Source organism: Primulina huaijiensis, chromosome 2 (genome assembly GCF_012295235.1).
Source record: "Primulina huaijiensis isolate GDHJ02 chromosome 2, ASM1229523v2, whole genome shotgun sequence".
NCBI classification, from domain to species: Eukaryota; Viridiplantae; Streptophyta; class Magnoliopsida; order Lamiales; family Gesneriaceae; genus Primulina; species Primulina huaijiensis.
Window position 1 is genome coordinate 4,692,384 of NC_133307.1, and position 17,900 is coordinate 4,710,283.

Below are 17,900 nucleotides of genomic sequence, written 5' to 3' on the forward strand. Positions count from 1 at the left end.
CCAACTCTTATTTTTCAACAATGTATATAATAATTTTATTTTTCTAATATTCCATTTTTTTTAAAATATTGAAAAAATATAGATTATGATGAAAATAAATTCTTTAGGAAAAAAACTAAAACATTAAGGATATTATTTTTTAAATAGTGTCAGTTAGACGTTCATATTAAATATGTCACTTTGGTTAGGTTTGTCAGGTTGACCCAACTTGTAATTATAAAAGTCGAGTTGAGTTACGATTTTAGCGATCCATTTAAAGACTGGTCAAAACAGGTTAGACGATATGGACTTACAGGTTAAGACGGAGTGATCAGCCCACCATTAATTTTGTTAGGATCAGTGATATGTTTAGAGAAGGTGTATAAACACTTTAATTTTTTTTCAAAAAACACTAACAAATAATGCGGCCGGTCTTGATAGGGTCAGTTATACAAAACTTGATTTTCTCAACTTTTAATAAACGGTCAGATCACAAATAGTATGAAAATAGTAAGATGATTCTTATGAATATTATATACTCAAATATGACAAATAAGCAGGACAAATAAGCAAGATAAGTAAATGCAGTAAAGAAAATGACACAAGAATTTTATGGATGTTCAGATACTCAAACTCACATGTCACCCCTTCTTTTACTTAAGAAGAGTTTTACGAGAAGACTTTGGTTTTATTGCTATTTGTAAAAACCCGATTCAATATTAGAACTTATTCACTGTCTAAGTCGAAACTTCTAGTTAACTCAAATCGGTTGAGAAACACAGTCTACCAACCAATACAAAAAAAATGAAGTAAAGAAGTGAATCCTCATATTCAAAAAATGAAAAAAATCTTCAAAAATTCTAGATAGAAATGGTTGAGATGTATGCCAGAATTCTTATAGGATCCTCGATGATTTGATAAATGATCTTTGGTGTGAGAGCTAATGAGTAGTTGTTGATATCAGAGTGATGAGTGCTCAAAAATCTTTTAAGAGAATGCTACGAGTGTGGAATATATCGTAGTTGTTAAAGTTGTTGAAACAATTCTTGAAATTCTCCATTTATAATACTCATTGCATCTTCTCGTTCAATATTCGTCTGTAGCTCATTAAATGAGCATTAATGCAAAAGCACTATTGTCACCATCTTTTCTCGATAAACGTACATTTCAATTAATGAGAAATTTGACATTTATCAACTGTGATAGAAAATGACAACTGACAACAAAAATTAACTAGCTTTGTGCGTAAACTTTTAGGAAAATAATATGATCTTCTGATATCTTTTTGCCGTGCATAATCAGTATACCAAATTTTTTAATAAAGTAGGTGAGATAACTTGTAATACATGTGACTTGTGTTTGAAAATGACTTTACTCAGCCGTTTATAGATATATTTCGATGTGGTGACCGGTCGGATAATCTTTATGCTACAGACTTGAATGCTTGAGCGGTCGAATAGATCACGTACGCTGCTAATGATAAAGTGTTGGAAACTTAATTTCGGCTGTTTGACAAATCATTTATCTACGGAACGAACTGATCAAGTATTCGTATAAAGCAACTGAAGTATCACGTGAACTATCAAGGCAACCGAATCCAGCTGAACTGAACTTTCGAAGTTAACTGACTGATCAGTTAGAATTCCTGAAGACAGCTGACTGATCAGTTGGAAACTGATCAGTTGATTCACTCATCGCAAGCTTATCAGCTACTTTCACTCAGCATCGCTCAGCCTTAACACGTCATCAAATGAAAGGGATGTTCAACCGACATCAGTACAAGCAGACTGCAACTTGTAGTGGAACGCCGCATTTCAGAGTCTACAGTGTACGATTATCAAAAGAATATCGACGTGGCAAATCAACGGATATAAAATTCAAATATTATATCAAGTTACCGTTGGAAGAGAAGCCTATAAATAGGCGAACAGAGCAGCTGAAGAAAATACACAAGAACTACCATTTTACTCAAGCTGTTACTCTGCTGAAATCAAAAGCTCACTCTCTTACTAAGTTTTATCTGTAGCATTCAAGGCTACCATCTTTGAGCTTGTTAGCACACTGTAATCTTTGCTATATTATTAAGTTGTGCTAAGATCAGTCACGAACTGAAATAGCCTGTTGTAACTAAGAGTTTCAGTTGTGGCATTGATAAGACCAAACTGAAGTGGGTCAGTACAAACATTGTATTCGATCAAAGTCTTTTAGTAGAAATCCTATCTTCGTGATAGAAGGGGTGACGTATGAGTTATTCCATTCTCTGAACATCCAGAAACAAATCGCGTGCTTTTTACTTCATTTACCTTCTATTTTAGTTATTCTATCTTTTATTCGATTTACTTCCGCAACTGTTTTCTCAGTTAAACTGATTGTCATTGACTTACGAGATATTTAGTTTCAGTTTGTCATTAAACTAAACTCAACCTTCGAAAAATGAACATAATCTGTGAGTGTTTATTCAAACCCCCTTCTAAACACATATCACTTATTAATCGATCCTTTCATAAAGCACTTGGATAGCTAAGAATATTGAGACCGGTTGAATGAATTCTTCTGAATCTTCAGTGGCAGTGAGTACTTGAAATACATTGTAAATGCAGTTTGATATAATACAATAATTATTGTTTGTTATCACTAAAAGTAAGAGATCTAACAAAATTTTTTTTTGTGACGACAAAACCTCAGCCTCATAAACAACAAATGATATAAGAAAAATGAACTTCATCGAGATAATGAATTTCATTGATTCAAAGTAAGAGAAAATTAGTAAATCATAATACAACTTTGTGCATAAAAATATAGACACTTATACTACCTCATAAACCACCTATACTGCCTCCAAAACCAGGAACTTCACCACCTCCTGGTCCACCACCTCTCTTCTTCTTTTTCTATTCAATTGATGCTCTTCTTCTAGCCTTATCTTGCCTCTGTCTGGCCTTGTCCTGCCTTCGCTGTTCTTCTTCCCCTTTTTTGGTATCACTTTAATGGAACTATTCTAGCATTTCTTGAATATAGTTGCCTGAAGACTGTCAATACGAGCTCTGAGTCTCTATTCAGTTTGAGTTAAATATCAGGACAAAAGATTTGAACTCATTCATGTAGAGTTTGATTTCTTTGGAAATATCATATATATTCTGCATTACATCTTGGCGAGGATTGGAGATATCAACATAAAAGGTTAACAGACGAGTATCAAAGTCGACCATGAGGCGACGAACCTTCTCAAGATGGAAACTTACCTTTGCAAAGTGTGCATCGGCTGCAATCTGATCAATTGTGCATGAAGGTTCAGCCTCAATGTCATTAGGTTTCGATTGGTCATCTTCATTATCAGTACCCATCTCAACATTCTCCATCATATCATGTCCAGTGGTGCCTTTGCGATTGGGAAGAATGAGAGAGGTATCTTTTGGTATGTCTGACGTGACTGATGGAGGAGAAAGAGTAGAAGATTCACCTTGATCAATGATATTATGAGAAAGTGGGGACTCTGGAGCTTCTTCTTCAAATATAGCCTCAGGAGATACACTCTTGGGACCAGTATCTTCCTCAATGTCCATGGGAATGGACCGATCACCGGAGAGATTAAAATATATCATAGACTTCAACACGTCATCCACTGAGGCCAAAGGGAACTCGGGTAGTGATGTCTCCATATCAGCATTGGTACAAGTACCTGTTTCAGGGCTATTAAGAGGGGGAAAGAGAAATGTACCGATGGTTGGAGCTACACGCCGGTTGTATTGGTGTCAGAGGTCGTAATGGGGTCAACGGTGAATGAAGGCTAGCTCTTCGACCACTGAGTGCTCATCCATGAGAACAATGATTGTATCCACAAAATTAGTTGAGGAAGAACCACCGTCATATTTCGACCGGTTAAACACAGAGGGGTCTGGGACAATCGTTTCATCTCTTTTTTCTTTCTCTTCTTTCTCAGTCTCTTCTTCTTCCTCTCATTCTTCTACACCCAATTCATTTAGTATGGCAAAGTCTTTGTTGGCGTAGATTTCAATTTTCTAGTGGAGCAATTGAAGGGGAATTTTAAACTCCTTCCGCTTATTCTGAACCTTGGGGTCGATGGAAAAAACATCAAAATCGAGCTTTGAGATGATGACAGTATCATCAGGAGCTGTACAGCTGGTGGTATCAAAATTTGTCTATTGCTGGATGATTATTAGCTGTAGAAGACTTTCCCTCAATTAGAAGTAAATAAACGTTCGTTGGCAGAGAGCCATTTCAATTTTATCAGTCTTGGTCAATCCAACATCCTGCCTTCCAGAATGGCCAACTTCTCCAATATATACTCCTCCAAGATGATCTTGAACAATACAAATGTGCGATGTTCAAACCATCTATCGAACATTTTCATTTCCTTGACCACCTCCTTCAATACTTAAGACAATATCAGAGCAACATATGTATGAACAGTAGACAAACAGCTGTGGATTTCATAAACATAAATATGGACACTGAAGTGAACCAAAACAATTAAACAAGGGCAATGTAATTTTTTAAGAATCTGAAATAGATTGGTTCTGATAGCAATTGATGAAAAAAATTGGGTAGAAAGATCTCAACACATAAAATCCATAAATTCTCCAATTCTTAATAAACTACGTACATAATTATCATAATTGTGAAAGTGTGCCATAATCCATGAATTGGAGTCAATTTTGAGTGATGATATTCATTATGCTGATTTCCTTCAGATCAGAGAATTTTTTTTGATGGGGTACAAAACTGAAGTCGTCGTTCTGCAAGATTTGGACCATAATCGTGTTTTTATAATTAGAAGATACTGATTATTTCTAATTTGAGCCCTCAACAAAACAGAAATTGTATAAGTGATATCCACACAATAATATCAATGACAATTAAGCCCTTAAAGTCAAATCTTTAATTATAAACTGTACCACATAAATAGATCAAATACTTCTTTTCCTCCTTTTTTTTTTTGCTTGATAGATCAACTTCTTTCAATACATAATATATATTAGCGGATCATTACATACATGATATGTTTGTTTCATAAAAAAAATTAGAAAATAAAGTATTTTTTTAATTTAAATGTTAAGAGATAAAATAAAATGTAGAGAAAATCTTAAAGATTGTAATAATTGCGGTATAATAATTGTAATAATTGTGGTAACAGAGCCATTTGGTGAAGATATTCTTCAATAATTAATAAGATTTATTCTTTGTAAACGATCGTATTATTTTATCCATTTGGGAATTAAGTAGATACTGTCAAGGATTTAAACTTGCCTTACTCTTTGGCTTTACAGGCTTTACGGTACCTGACTTAAGGATTTCTCCTGGGTAGAGCTACCTTCTTCCTTTTGAAGTAAATAATAAGATCGTATTAAAAGAATAATTCTTATTAATTATTTCTGAAAATTTCGAAAAGAATATTCAAAACTGGAAATTACCAGTATCTTCCAATATGAAGATATATAGATCTAATGGATTCAATTTTAAATCTGATTATATAATTAAAACTATTGAGGAAGCTATTCCTTTAAAAGGAGGATATGATTCATTTAGCTTATTATCTGAAAGACTTGTTGATATTCACAAGCAATCTTACAAATTTATGCATCTGGGTATGATTCAAGTAGGTTTAAAACATCTTATTAGATTAGGTTTAAATACTTCAGCCTTAATTATTGTACGAGATCAAAGGCATAATAAATTTGAAGATTCTTTATTAGGAATAATAGAGTCATCATTATGCGAAGGACCTATACATTTCAGTTGTTTTCCTAATTTTCCAATCTCACTTTCTGATCCAAATATAATGAAAGCACTAACGTTAAACATAAAAACTGAAGGCTTTGACATGATAGATGGAACAGAAAATGTTGTTCTATTATATAGAATTTGCTATAAAGTTATGAATTCAACTATATCTAATTTTAGAATCAATACTAATCAAATTAGTTCAAAAAGAGGAGAAACTATTCTTTTTATTACTGACATCAATAAGAGTAATATCATGATTCCTAAAAAAATTAATTGGTGTCAAGTTACTTTGCCAGAAATCTGAAAAATGGAGAATATAGCTCCTTCACTTAAAGAAGAGTCCAGAAACTAGAATGTATAGTTTAATATGTTGATGGTGATGTTAAAATAAAATTCTCATCCCAAAGACATTTACGTATTAAACTTTTCTGAAGAAAGTAGAAATTCTACTTCTTCTATATCCGATTTTGAAAAAATAAGTATATCTGGAATTCAAAAAACCAATGATAATATATCTCAACCTCAATACAAGGTTGATATTCCTGAATCAAGTACTTCTCGATTTCAAAAAAGTTATTCTGTTAAGAATAAAAATTCAAACTCCTCTACTTTCTCTGATATGGGTTATAATGTTATGGTTATTAATAATACTAATCTCATTCAGAAAAGTTTAAATAAGATTTAAATCTAAATAAGAAAAAATAGTTTTTAAGTTGTTTAAATTCAAAACAACAAACTTTATATTTTTCAAGATATTTAGAGTGGGTTGAAAAAACTAGATTAAATTTAGATTTTTTTCAAATGGATGGAAAATTTATATTTTCTAGCAAGAAATATAATATTTTCAAATTTTACTGATGAGTCTTTTATAAATATTCTTGAATCAACCTATAAATTATATGTTCATGAAACTGGAGAAGAATCTTTTGAGATTCATCCTCCTTTCACTACTTTACAAATTAAGAAGGGTAATAAAGAAATATATGCTGATCCTATAAAATCTGAGCTAGGAAATGGTAATTTTGATCATATAATTCAACAAAATAATTTTACCAATCTTACTTTACATTCTTTAAGAAATCAAACTACTAGAATAGAAGAAATTTTATCAAAATCTAAAAAAGAAACTTTTGGTGGTGAAAGTTCAAGAACTTTAATGATAAAACCTCCTCCTGATTTTAAAAAAGAAAATTTTCTTTCAAGTTTTAAAAAAGACGAAGATTTTATGGAAGGTCTAATAGATGAATTGCAAAAAATTAATATAAAAGAAAAGGGGTTTATTTCGGTAATTACTAAAGACGAAAAACTTGAAAATTTTTCAAACTCTTCAGAAGATTAAATGCAAATTAATAAAATACATAAGGTGTCAATTGTAAAACATTTTTATAAAAAGACAACACCTTTTGTTTTTTATTTAAAACAAAAAGATTTTTATATTAACATTATTGATGAAGAAATGTCTGAATATTCTAATTGTAGTTCAGATAATGATTCTGAAATATCAGAAAATAAAATTTGTGATCCAGATTGTGATTGCGATACTTGTCTCATAAATTTTATGGGATTAGAAATAAATGTTATATCTAATGAAGAAAGTTTCATTTTAGATCTTATAGATCAAATAAATGATCCTCTAGAAAAAAGAAAAGCTATAGAACATTATCTAAATATGGCAAATAAGAAGCCTACTAAATTAGTATAAAATGCTGCACAAGAATATGAATTATATTCTTACAACAAAATATTAGAAAAAGCTAAACAAAAAGAAAGAGAACCTACTATCTTCGAATTAAAAGGAGAAATAGATCAGATAAAATCTGAAATAAAATATTTAAAAGAAAGAATAAATACTCTTAGTATTAATAATAATCATACTTGAGAAAAAGATTCTACTTCTGATGAAGAATAAGATGATGAAAAAGATATTTTATCTAAAGAAGATAATGAAATAAATCAAATGGTATGGGTCAATAAAATTGATCAAATTATTTCTCAAAAGTAGTACTCAAAAGTAACCCTTATTATTAATAAAAAATTTAAAATTATTATTGAAGCTTTGTTAGATACAGGAACTGACGTAAATTGCATCAGTGAAGAAATTGTTCCTTCTAAATATTACAAAAAGACTACTCAATTTATAACAACTGCTATTAAGCAACCTCTTATAGTAAATTACAAATTGTCTGATGTGGCAATATGTAATTCAGGAGTTTGTCTTAATACAACTTTTATTCTTATTAAAAATATTTTTACTCCTGCTATATTAGGAACACTTTTTTTCCAAATGTTATTTTCAATTAATAAAATTAATGACAAATGATTATATACCAACATTAAAGGAAATGATATATTTTTCCTATTCACAACAATACTTGTATCGAAATCCATAAATATTTTACAAAAAATAATAACTAATAAAGAAAATTTTGTTACTTCATTAAAAGATGAAATTATTTTCAAAAATATTAAGGAAAAAATAAATTCTGAGAACGTTCAAGAAAAAATAAAAATTATTTCAGATACCATATCTAAAGAGATTTGTGCTGATGTTCCTAATGCATTCTGGAATAGGAAAAAACATCAGGTAAGTTTACGTTATACTGATGATTTTACCGAAGATAAAATTCCTACAAAAGCTAGACCCATTGCTATGGGACCTAGACTTTTAAATTACTGTAAAGAAGAAATAGACACTCTTCTTAAAAAAGAATTGATTAGACCAAATAATAGTTCTTGGAGTTGTCCAGTATTTTATGTTGAAAATGCAGCATAAATAGAAAGAGGAGCTCCTAGACTTGTTATTAATTATAAACCGCTTAATAAAACATTAAAGTGGATAAAACATCCATTACCAAATAAAAGAGATTTAATAAATAGATTATTTAAAGGAAAAGTATTTTCCTCTTTTGATTTAAAATCAGGATTTTATCAAATTCTTCTAAAAGAAGAAGATAAATATAAAACTGCTTTTACTGTACCATTTAGACATTACGAATGGAATGTAATGCCATTTGGACTAAAAAATGCGCCAATGGAATTTCAAAATATAATGAATGAAATTTATAATTCATATATAGATTATATCATTGTTTATATTGATGATGTTCTTATTTATTCTGATAATATTGATAAACATTTAAACATCTTAATATATTTATTCAAGCTACTAAAAGAGCTGGTTTAGCAGTAAATCAGAAAAAGGTAAAACTTTTTCAAACTAAGATAAAATTCTTAGGACATTATATTGAAAATGGAATAATAATTCCTATTGAAAGAGCAATTGTTTTTGCTGACAAATTTCCTGATAAAATCACTGATATAAATCAATTACAAAGATTTCTCGGCAGTCTTAATTATATAGGAGATTTTTATAAAGATCTCGCTCAAGACTGTAAATTATTGTTTCAAAGGTTGAAGAAAAATCCTCAACTATGGACTAATAGTCATACTTTAGCAATACAAAAATTAAAAAAAGAGTTAAAGAACTCCCTTGTTTATCTATTGCTTATCCTGAAGCATTCAAAATAGTTGAAACAGACGCCTCTGATATTGGATATGGAAGAATACTTAAACAAAAAATAGATAATACATCTAAAGAAATTCTTGTTCGATACACTTCTGGAACTTGGAATAATACACAGAAGAATTATTCTACAATAAAGAAAGAAATCCTTTCAATTGTTAAATGTATTACAAAATTCAAGAGTGATCTTTTAAATAAGAAATTTTTATTAAGAGTTGATTGCAAATCTGCTAAAGATATTCCTTTAAAAGATGTTAAAGTAATAACATCTAAACAAATATTTGCTAGATGGCAAGCCATATTAGCTTGTTTTAATTTTGATATTGAACATATCTCTGGAAAATCTAATTCTTTACCAGATTTTATGACTAGAGAATTCTTGCAGTTATCAACCTTGGAAGACAGTCTTAAAGAGGCCGGCAATGGGAAAAAAGCCCATGAATAAACCGCCCTTTAAAAGAGGTTCACCTATTCCTCAACCTAATATGGCTACTGAAGAAGAGAAATTTGATCCGATTAAAGAATTTGCTGAGGATCCTACTGCTTATGATATACATTATTATAATAATGCAATGTTTGCCTTAAAAGGATTAAAAGAAGAATTAAAATATCCCTATTTATTTTCAGGATATCTAAATTGTTGTCCTGTAGATAAAGATCTAAAATGTCTATATCCAATTCATATAGCTCAAAGCTATTTAATTAAAGATCTACAACACATATTGGGAAGAAAAACAAGAGATTATTTCGAAACAATTTTAGTCGAAACTGGCTCAGTTGAAATCCAACATATGGATCGCAATCGCGATTTTGTCTTTCCTAAAATGATCATAAAGAAAATTATCCCAGCAGCTAATTGGGGTTTACCCCTTGGTCAAGCTCGTCAATTAAACACTTTTCAGGCAATGCCGAATATGTTTAATTATCATAATTATATCATGGCTTGGGATACTATTTTAATATATGAAAAATCTCAAAGAAAATATTCTTTGTGGTTAAAATTCAAATTAGATGATATTCATCAATTTATACTAACTTGGTTTAAAACATTCTTCTTTTCTTGGGGGGTAATGCCCTCTATTCTTCCACGAAATGTTAAATCCATCTGGACTAAATTCCAAGAGGCTAATCTACACTTAGATGGATTAACAGCTATGATCCAATTTGCCATTAATTATAATGTGTCCTGGATAATCCGATGGGAATATGGACTGCAAGAACAAGCCAAAGAAAAATTAAAAATAAAATTTACTCCTACTATTCTGATTAGGAAAATTTTAATAAAATGGTGGGGTAAAGATGACTTCTTTGCCGAAGGACGAGTTTATGATCGACATGGAATTATTGCTCTTGGACCAGCAAAAGAGACCATGAAAAATTTAAACAAAGATACGCCTACTCAGGCCACATTACTCAAAAAATTATTTCAACATTTGGATAAAGACACTATTACTTCTATGTTCACAGAAGTATTTGGTGAAAAATTCAATCTATCTACTCAAGCTTCAACTTCCTCAAAAGGAAAAGAAAAAACCGAAGATGACACACCTATGACAGACCAAGATGATCAAGATCAAGATGCACAGGACCCTTATGATGGGGATGCTGATATTTTTGCATTATTGAGAGCATAATCAGTGGGAAATGACATGTATGGCACGAATAAAAAGTCTAAATGAATTATTGTTGTAAATTATTGAGTATGTAATCTTATCTTTTATAGTGTACGTGTCAAAATTGTATTCGTCCAAGTACTGTTGTTAGTGGGTGTACTATTTATATTGTTGTTCTATTTAAGGAGTGGATACCCTTTGTGATCCACACACCGAAAATTCATCAGTTGTCCTTGATTATCTTCGCATTACTCTTCAGTTAAGGCAACTGTCAGTTCGCATATTTTGATCAGTTACCGCCAGTCTTCTCAATCAATTAGTTCGATCTAATAAACGTTCAGTTTGTCAAATCACCGAAATTTAGTTTCCAACAGTAATATCCGCAGCATGCATTTATGTGTGCTGTTAATAAATTATATAAACGACAGCGTGCAGTTATATGTGAGCTGTTAATAACCTATGAAATTTTCACAGCGCACACTAAAGGCATTCCGTTAATAGTATTATTAACAACGTGCATATTTATGTGCGCTGTTAATATTAAATCATTTTTTAAAAAAATCGTGTCTAGACATTAACGGCGAACATTAATCGCACGCTGTCAATATTATTATTCACGGCATGCGTATTATCACGCTGTGAAAAATTGGCGCCCAATTATTTAGCAACGGTTTTAATAAAACTATCGCAATTTTTAAATTAACGACGATTTTAAAAAAACCGTCGCTATATTTAGCGACAATTTTGTTTAAACCGTCGCACATTTTAAATTAGCAACAATTTACTTAAAAAAAACTGTCGCTAATTTTAAATTAGTGTCGGTTTTTGACAATAGCGACGATTTTAACTCAATCGTCGCTAATATCCGTATTAATAATTGTCGCTAATAGCGACGGTTTTTGATAATCGTCGCTAATAGCGACTGTATAATAAACAACCGTCGCTACGCGCGAGGTTTAATAAAAAACCGTCGATATAAAAAACTGTCACAAATTGTCTATAAATATCTGCATTTTCGACCCATTTTCCTCCGCATCACTTCACAATACTTAACATTTTTCTCTCTTAGACGATTTCAGTTTCGATTGAGAGTACCTTTTTTCGTGTCAATTATTGGTTAATTTTCAAGTGTTAATTAAGATCATGAGTATTGTTACCATAGTCGAATTGTAAGTTTTTTTAAAAAAATTTATTAAATCATAAAAGTAATTTTTTTTATTTTAACGAAAAAATTAACGACGGATTATGATATACCGTCGCTAAATCAGCGATGGTTTATTAACTGTCGCTAAAATTAGCGACGGTTTTTTAAACGTCGCCGTCGCTAATTTTAGAAATATTATGAATATTAACGGCGTACATTACACGCTGCGGATAATTGTATTACCGGCGTTCATAATAGTATTAACAGCGTGCACATGTACGCCGCAGATAATCTTGAACTTTCAACAGCTTGCAGTTGTGCATCGTGCAATGTTTTATCTAAAACTTGGATCGAACTAATTTTCTCGATTTGGTTGATTTTAAAACTAATACAAACCGTGATAGACAGACTGTAAATTGATCCAAATCAAGAAGTTTGGTTCAGTTTAGTTTCACAAATTGGTTCATTTTTGAACAACCTTTGCATGCTCATGAAAAACATCTCTGACATTTTCGACCTTTAAAATATAATAATATAATATGAAACTTGGTCATTTAATTGTGTCTACAAGGATGTACATCGTGAGTCTTGAATAAAAAAATAATTAAATTCAATGTTTACTTTTTTGGAAATATAAAAAAATATTCAAAATTTGTATTCCAAGATTTCCATCCACGGAGTGACAAACTCTGAAAAACAAGGTATGATGATGATGAATACAATGAGACGCTCACCACAAACATTAATGAAAAATTATTAATAGACCAAATATTTTAGATTTATAATAATTGAAAAAAAATTAGAACCCGGCCACATTAAATTTTGCACCTTTCATCAAAAGTATAATCGTAAATTTAGTCAATCAACTTAAATTATTATAAACTAAAAGGCAAAAACTTGTGTGAGACGGTCTCACGGGTCGTATTTTGTGAGACATATATCTTATTTGGGTCATTCATGAAAAAGTACTATTAATTTTTATGCTAAGAGTATTACTTTTTATTGTGAATATCGATAGGGTTGACCCGTCTCACAGATAAAGATTCGTAAGACCGTCTCACAAGAAACCTACTCAAACTAAAATATAATTGACGGGCATAGAACAATTTTTAATATAATATACATGTTTATATCATAATATCTCGATTATATTATGTTTCAATAATGGAATAACAGATAATTCGAGACTAAAATATTTGTAAGTTCTTGCTGTACACGTTTCTTGGGGACTAGGTTTTGATTCCGTGGAACAGTTCGTTCTTTAGGCATTAAATATTATTACAAATATTTCAACTTGCATCAATCGAATTTTGTAGTAAAAAAAATCAAAGCTGGTGAAAAAAAAGGTTCTGTTAACAATAATGGAATCAATTCTATTTTCATTCAGAGTGAACTTCGCCTCGTAAACCATCGATTGAATGAATTATACATGAAAAAAACGTTAAATTGATGGTTTCTCAATGAGTCCTCAAATACTCGACGTCTACGTTCTTTTTTAGTTATGGTAAATTCCAAATAGAGGGACATTTAATTTGTGAACCTTTAATTTAACATAATAACAAATAGATAATATATATTAATTCAAAATATTTTCAGTCATCTATTTGAGGAATTTTCAAATAAAACCATTTTTATGCAAAATAAACGAACATTGTATAAAAAAAATTATGCAAGTTGAATGTATTTCATGGTAAGAAAATGTCAACCAGGAAGTGGGTAAGTCTCAAATTAAACCAGCTGTATTTGAATATTATATATATATAAATAGATCTAAACTCTGTGGTTGAAAATCAAAGCTAGCAGAAAAAGAAGAAGTTTGTCTGAAAAATGGAATTAATTCTTCCATTTTCATTCAACGATTTCCCGGAGGATGTGCAGATTCGAATCCTCTCATTTCTCAACCCATGGGAGCTAGAGTTGTTTGCACGCACCTCCACAAGATTCCTAGCTCTCTGCCGTGACGACGAGCGGCTTTGGTTTCTCAAGTGCAGACGCCGGTGGGGCTCCCAAACCCAAATCCAGAATTGGGGTGGCCGAAAGATCTCATACAGACACCTCTACCACTTGCTTGAAAAGTACGAGAACCTTATAGGATTTTGGCACTCGGATGATTACATGAAAATATCCCAATCGTTATCTCCATCTCTAGTATGCTTCGAATGGGATTCTTTTTATATCACCGGATACATGATTTCGCCGTCCAAATGTGGAGGATACGACGTGACAAAGAAACCCTTCTTGTGGATCACCGCTACGTCTAACGGGAAAGGGCTAAATTATCTAGACACCAGTGGGAATGTTTCGTTAACAGAGAAGGATATGTTGAGGCTAGATTCTGAGAAACTGCGCAGTGAACTGATTCTCGTGGATATTCAATTGTCTGTCGGTAGCTATTATTTCTTGTCCGTGTGGGAGAATCCTCAATTTTTCGAGTTCAGGAAGCGATTGAGCACTCGGAATGGACGGGAGGAGTACGAGAGTGTTTACAAATCTCCTCCTGATGGATTGATGACACAGATTTACGAGACACTAGGAAGCAAGCTTAGTGTCACTGGTGGCAAGAAATCGAAAAGGGAAAGGACGGGGGAAAGGCATAGGGAGACAGAGAAGTGGAGGCGAGTGCGCCGATGGGACTCTAAACAATTTCAGAAAATAATAGAATTCTCTCCCGCTCCTTCTCGACCGTTACAAGGACTTTGGAAGGTAACTTTGACACTGATCAATAGTCTCCTCCTCTTATACATTTCCCATCAGTATCAAAACTTGATTTGAGCTCCATTTTGGTGGAGGTTAATGTTTTAATGCTTTGTATTTGCTTTTTTGTTGTAGGGTATATGCCCTGACAGAAGCTTGAATTTGTATCTAGTGTCCTATCGCGAGGAGTGGGGCTTGTTTTATTGCGAAAAGGTTGACGGCTCCTGCACACTCGATACTTACCGTGACACAGTATTCACAGCTTCATGTTCAGCTTACGTCCAATCTCCGTATTCTACGGAGGAGGAATCGACGTACAATACTCGTGTTCATGTTCGACCTCGTGTGGAAGCTAATCAAGCTGGACAGAATCATGCGACAACATCTTCCGACCACCACAATGTGTTGCGAATATTTTACGCGCATTCAGGTTATAACCCATATCCCTCATCTNAAAAAAAAAAAAAAAAAAAAAAAAAAAAAAAAAAAAAAAAAGATTCAAAACGAAGTGAAAATAATTCGACTTTAAGAATTCTTGGGTAGCAATCGAGTACTCGAATTTTTGGGTATAAGATTTGAAATAGCTGATTTTACAATGTCCATTTACAGATTTAGCGAATCCGGTCGATAATAAATTTCAGATTTCAAATAGTCATTCTTAAGTCATTGTGATAGATTTCAAATTCATTAAATGTTAAATATTCTCTCAAATCCAAATCCTCGGATCCATTTCGTATCAAATTATGCAATTTCAATAGTAATTGTGATAAATTTCAAAGACAAATTAACAAGATGTATTTCATATCCTCAAATCACTCCATTGAAATTAAATACACCAGTTCAAACAAAACCTAAATCTATTACATGAAGTAGAATTAACATGAAAAGACCATCAAACTTAAGATTCTCAAACTTTATTTGTCCATATGTTTCAACCACAGGTCGATAGGACATTTTACAGACACTTTAGATGCATTATTCATTCGAACCTTACCTCATATAAAATCAAGAAGGCGCCCATATTTAACTAAAGATTTCAGATCAACGATGTAATCATCTTGTAGAAAACCGAAGACAAACCTATCGGGATTGTCAAATGAACACGGATGATATGGGTAATGAGGTGAAAAGGAGTAGCAAATGTGCAATAAAACTAAATCTTCACCCTCGAATGTTGTCTCACGATCTCTTTCAGCTTGATTACATTTAGCAACGGGCCGGTGCCATAGATGAAGGCGAGTCTTGTATGCATGCTCCTCTTCAAAAAGACAAGGAAAATTCAACGAAAGCTGTAGTTCTTAAAAGAAAAAATTATTTTAGTCCTATAAATTAGTCAGTTTTGGGTTTAAGTCTTCTAATTTGTCAGAGTTTAGTTTTCATTCAATAAATTAATTTTTTTTATTCTTTTTTTAAGAAAACACTAAATTCACATAATATTGCTTATGTGACACTCATACTCTTCTACACGGCTCATGTGACAAGAATAAAGCTTACCTACATTAAAATATACATAAACAAAAATAAAAAGAAACGACTAAATTTTTCAGTTCCATTTTGAAGAATTGAGGGTCATACTACTTTATTTTTTTGTTAAAATTGGGAGTTAGACCTAACTCAAACTGAAAAACTAGCTCAAGAAGAGAGGATTGTCCAAGTCCATATATGCAACTCCTAGGAACTCTATCCAACCAATATGAGACATCTTAATACACCCTCTCAAGTTCATAAATGAAAAACTGGAGCGTGAAGACATTAACGGGTGACCCAACTATGGGTAGTCTAACACATAACGGTAGACATGAGCTTTGATATCATGTTAAGATTATGACTTGGATCTAACTCAACCCCTAAAGCTAACTCAAGGGGGGAGGATTGTCCAAGTCCATATATGCAACTCTCATGAACTCTATCCAACTGATATGAGACATCTAATTAACACACTCCTCTCACACCAAGAAATGAACAACTGGAGCGTGGAGACATTAACGCATTACCCAATTGTGGGCAGTCCAATACATATCTTTTGTTTTTTGTTTTGTTTTGTTTTTATTTCAACAAACACTTTTATTTTTATTTTATTTTTATTTTCAACAATTCAAATAGCACTTTAATCTCTCAATAATTTGTCAAATTTCACTTTAGTCAATCGGTAATTATAAAAAAAATTGTACACACATGCACCACGTGTGCAGAATAACTAGTATAAATTAAGATATATGTATCTAGGGCCATACCATACCGAAAATTATGGTATAAGAAAATTCATACCGATACCGTACCGAAAATTTCGGTACATATAACTAGCATACCGATTATACCGAAATTGTACGGTATACCGAGACTTCGGTACGGTATCGGTATATACCGTTTTATACCGAAAAAACCTTACATTTTAAAATTTTTATAAATTTATTGTTTTAAAATATTGTAATTTTAAAATTTTTGTATAATTTTTCAGTATTTTGGTATATACCGAAATTTTCAAATTGCATACCGTTACCGTACCGAAAAATTCGGTATTGTTACCTTACCGTACCGAAAATTCGGTAAATTCAGCATTTTTTCGGTACGGTAATCTCGGTATAAAATAAACTCAAATGTTACATTATTTAAACTCATAGTGTATAAAAATTTAGTCTGATGACTAAAATTCCTAAAATACATAAATATATGTACACTTTAAATTCAAAACTAGGCTGGCCAAAGCTTACCCTAACACCTAGTGAAGCTAGGCCCCTTATCTTGATCAACCATTTGTTAGCTTATTACCTCTTTTACTAATCATATTTCTTGTTAAAAAAACTCTCTTTCGTAAAAACACTTATATTTGTTGAATTTTCTGAAACTGAGTGAAAAATTTGTAATTATTTACAGGGTCATCTTATTTGTATAATGAGGTTACATATTGAGTTACAAAATATATTTAAAATGACAAAACTACCATAAATATATTTTTGAAAGAGTTTTTCAAATAAAATACAAAAATAATTTTATCATTTCAAATACATTTTGTAACTCTATTTATAACTTTTATTATACGTATAATATTTTCTTTATTTCAAAAATCTTCCAAGAGTCCAATATATTAGGGAGAAACTATAAAGAAATCCTATTTTCACTTACACATTGATCCTATGTTAGAAAATCTTTGACTACACACCTCAGATAACACTCCCTAATGTCATAAAAAGACATCATCAAT

General features: G+C 31.5%; 2 protein-coding genes across 2 annotated transcripts; one reads left to right on the plus strand and one right to left on the minus strand.

Moving 5' to 3' along the window:
• Positions 1-2,859: 2,859 nt before the first annotated feature.
• On the minus strand, positions 2,860-4,078 carry LOC140959045 (uncharacterized). The gene is made up of 2 exons (XM_073416766.1): positions 3,222-4,078; positions 2,860-3,031 (listed from the first exon to the last, which is right to left on the minus strand). The coding sequence occupies exons 1-2, from the start codon at positions 3,636-3,638 to the stop codon at positions 2,978-2,980; spliced, it is 471 nt and encodes a 156-aa protein (XP_073272867.1). The 5' UTR covers positions 3,639-4,078; the 3' UTR covers positions 2,860-2,977.
• Positions 4,079-13,783: 9,705 nt separating this feature from the next.
• On the plus strand, positions 13,784-15,241 carry LOC140971904 (F-box protein At3g12350-like). The gene is made up of 2 exons (XM_073434434.1): positions 13,784-14,707; positions 14,834-15,241. The coding sequence occupies exons 1-2, from the start codon at positions 13,832-13,834 to the stop codon at positions 15,239-15,241; spliced, it is 1,284 nt and encodes a 427-aa protein (XP_073290535.1). The 5' UTR covers positions 13,784-13,831.
• The last annotated feature ends 2,659 nt before the right edge of the window (positions 15,242-17,900 follow it).

Coding starts and splice junctions, on each gene's coding strand:
- LOC140959045 (XM_073416766.1), bottom strand. CDS start 3,638: ATGGAGACATCACTACCCGAGTTCCCTTTGGCCTCAGTGGATGACGTG. Junction 3,032..3,221: donor CCGATGCACACTTTGCAAAG/GTAAGTTTCCAT, acceptor CAAACTGAATAG/AGACTCAGAGCTCGTATTGA.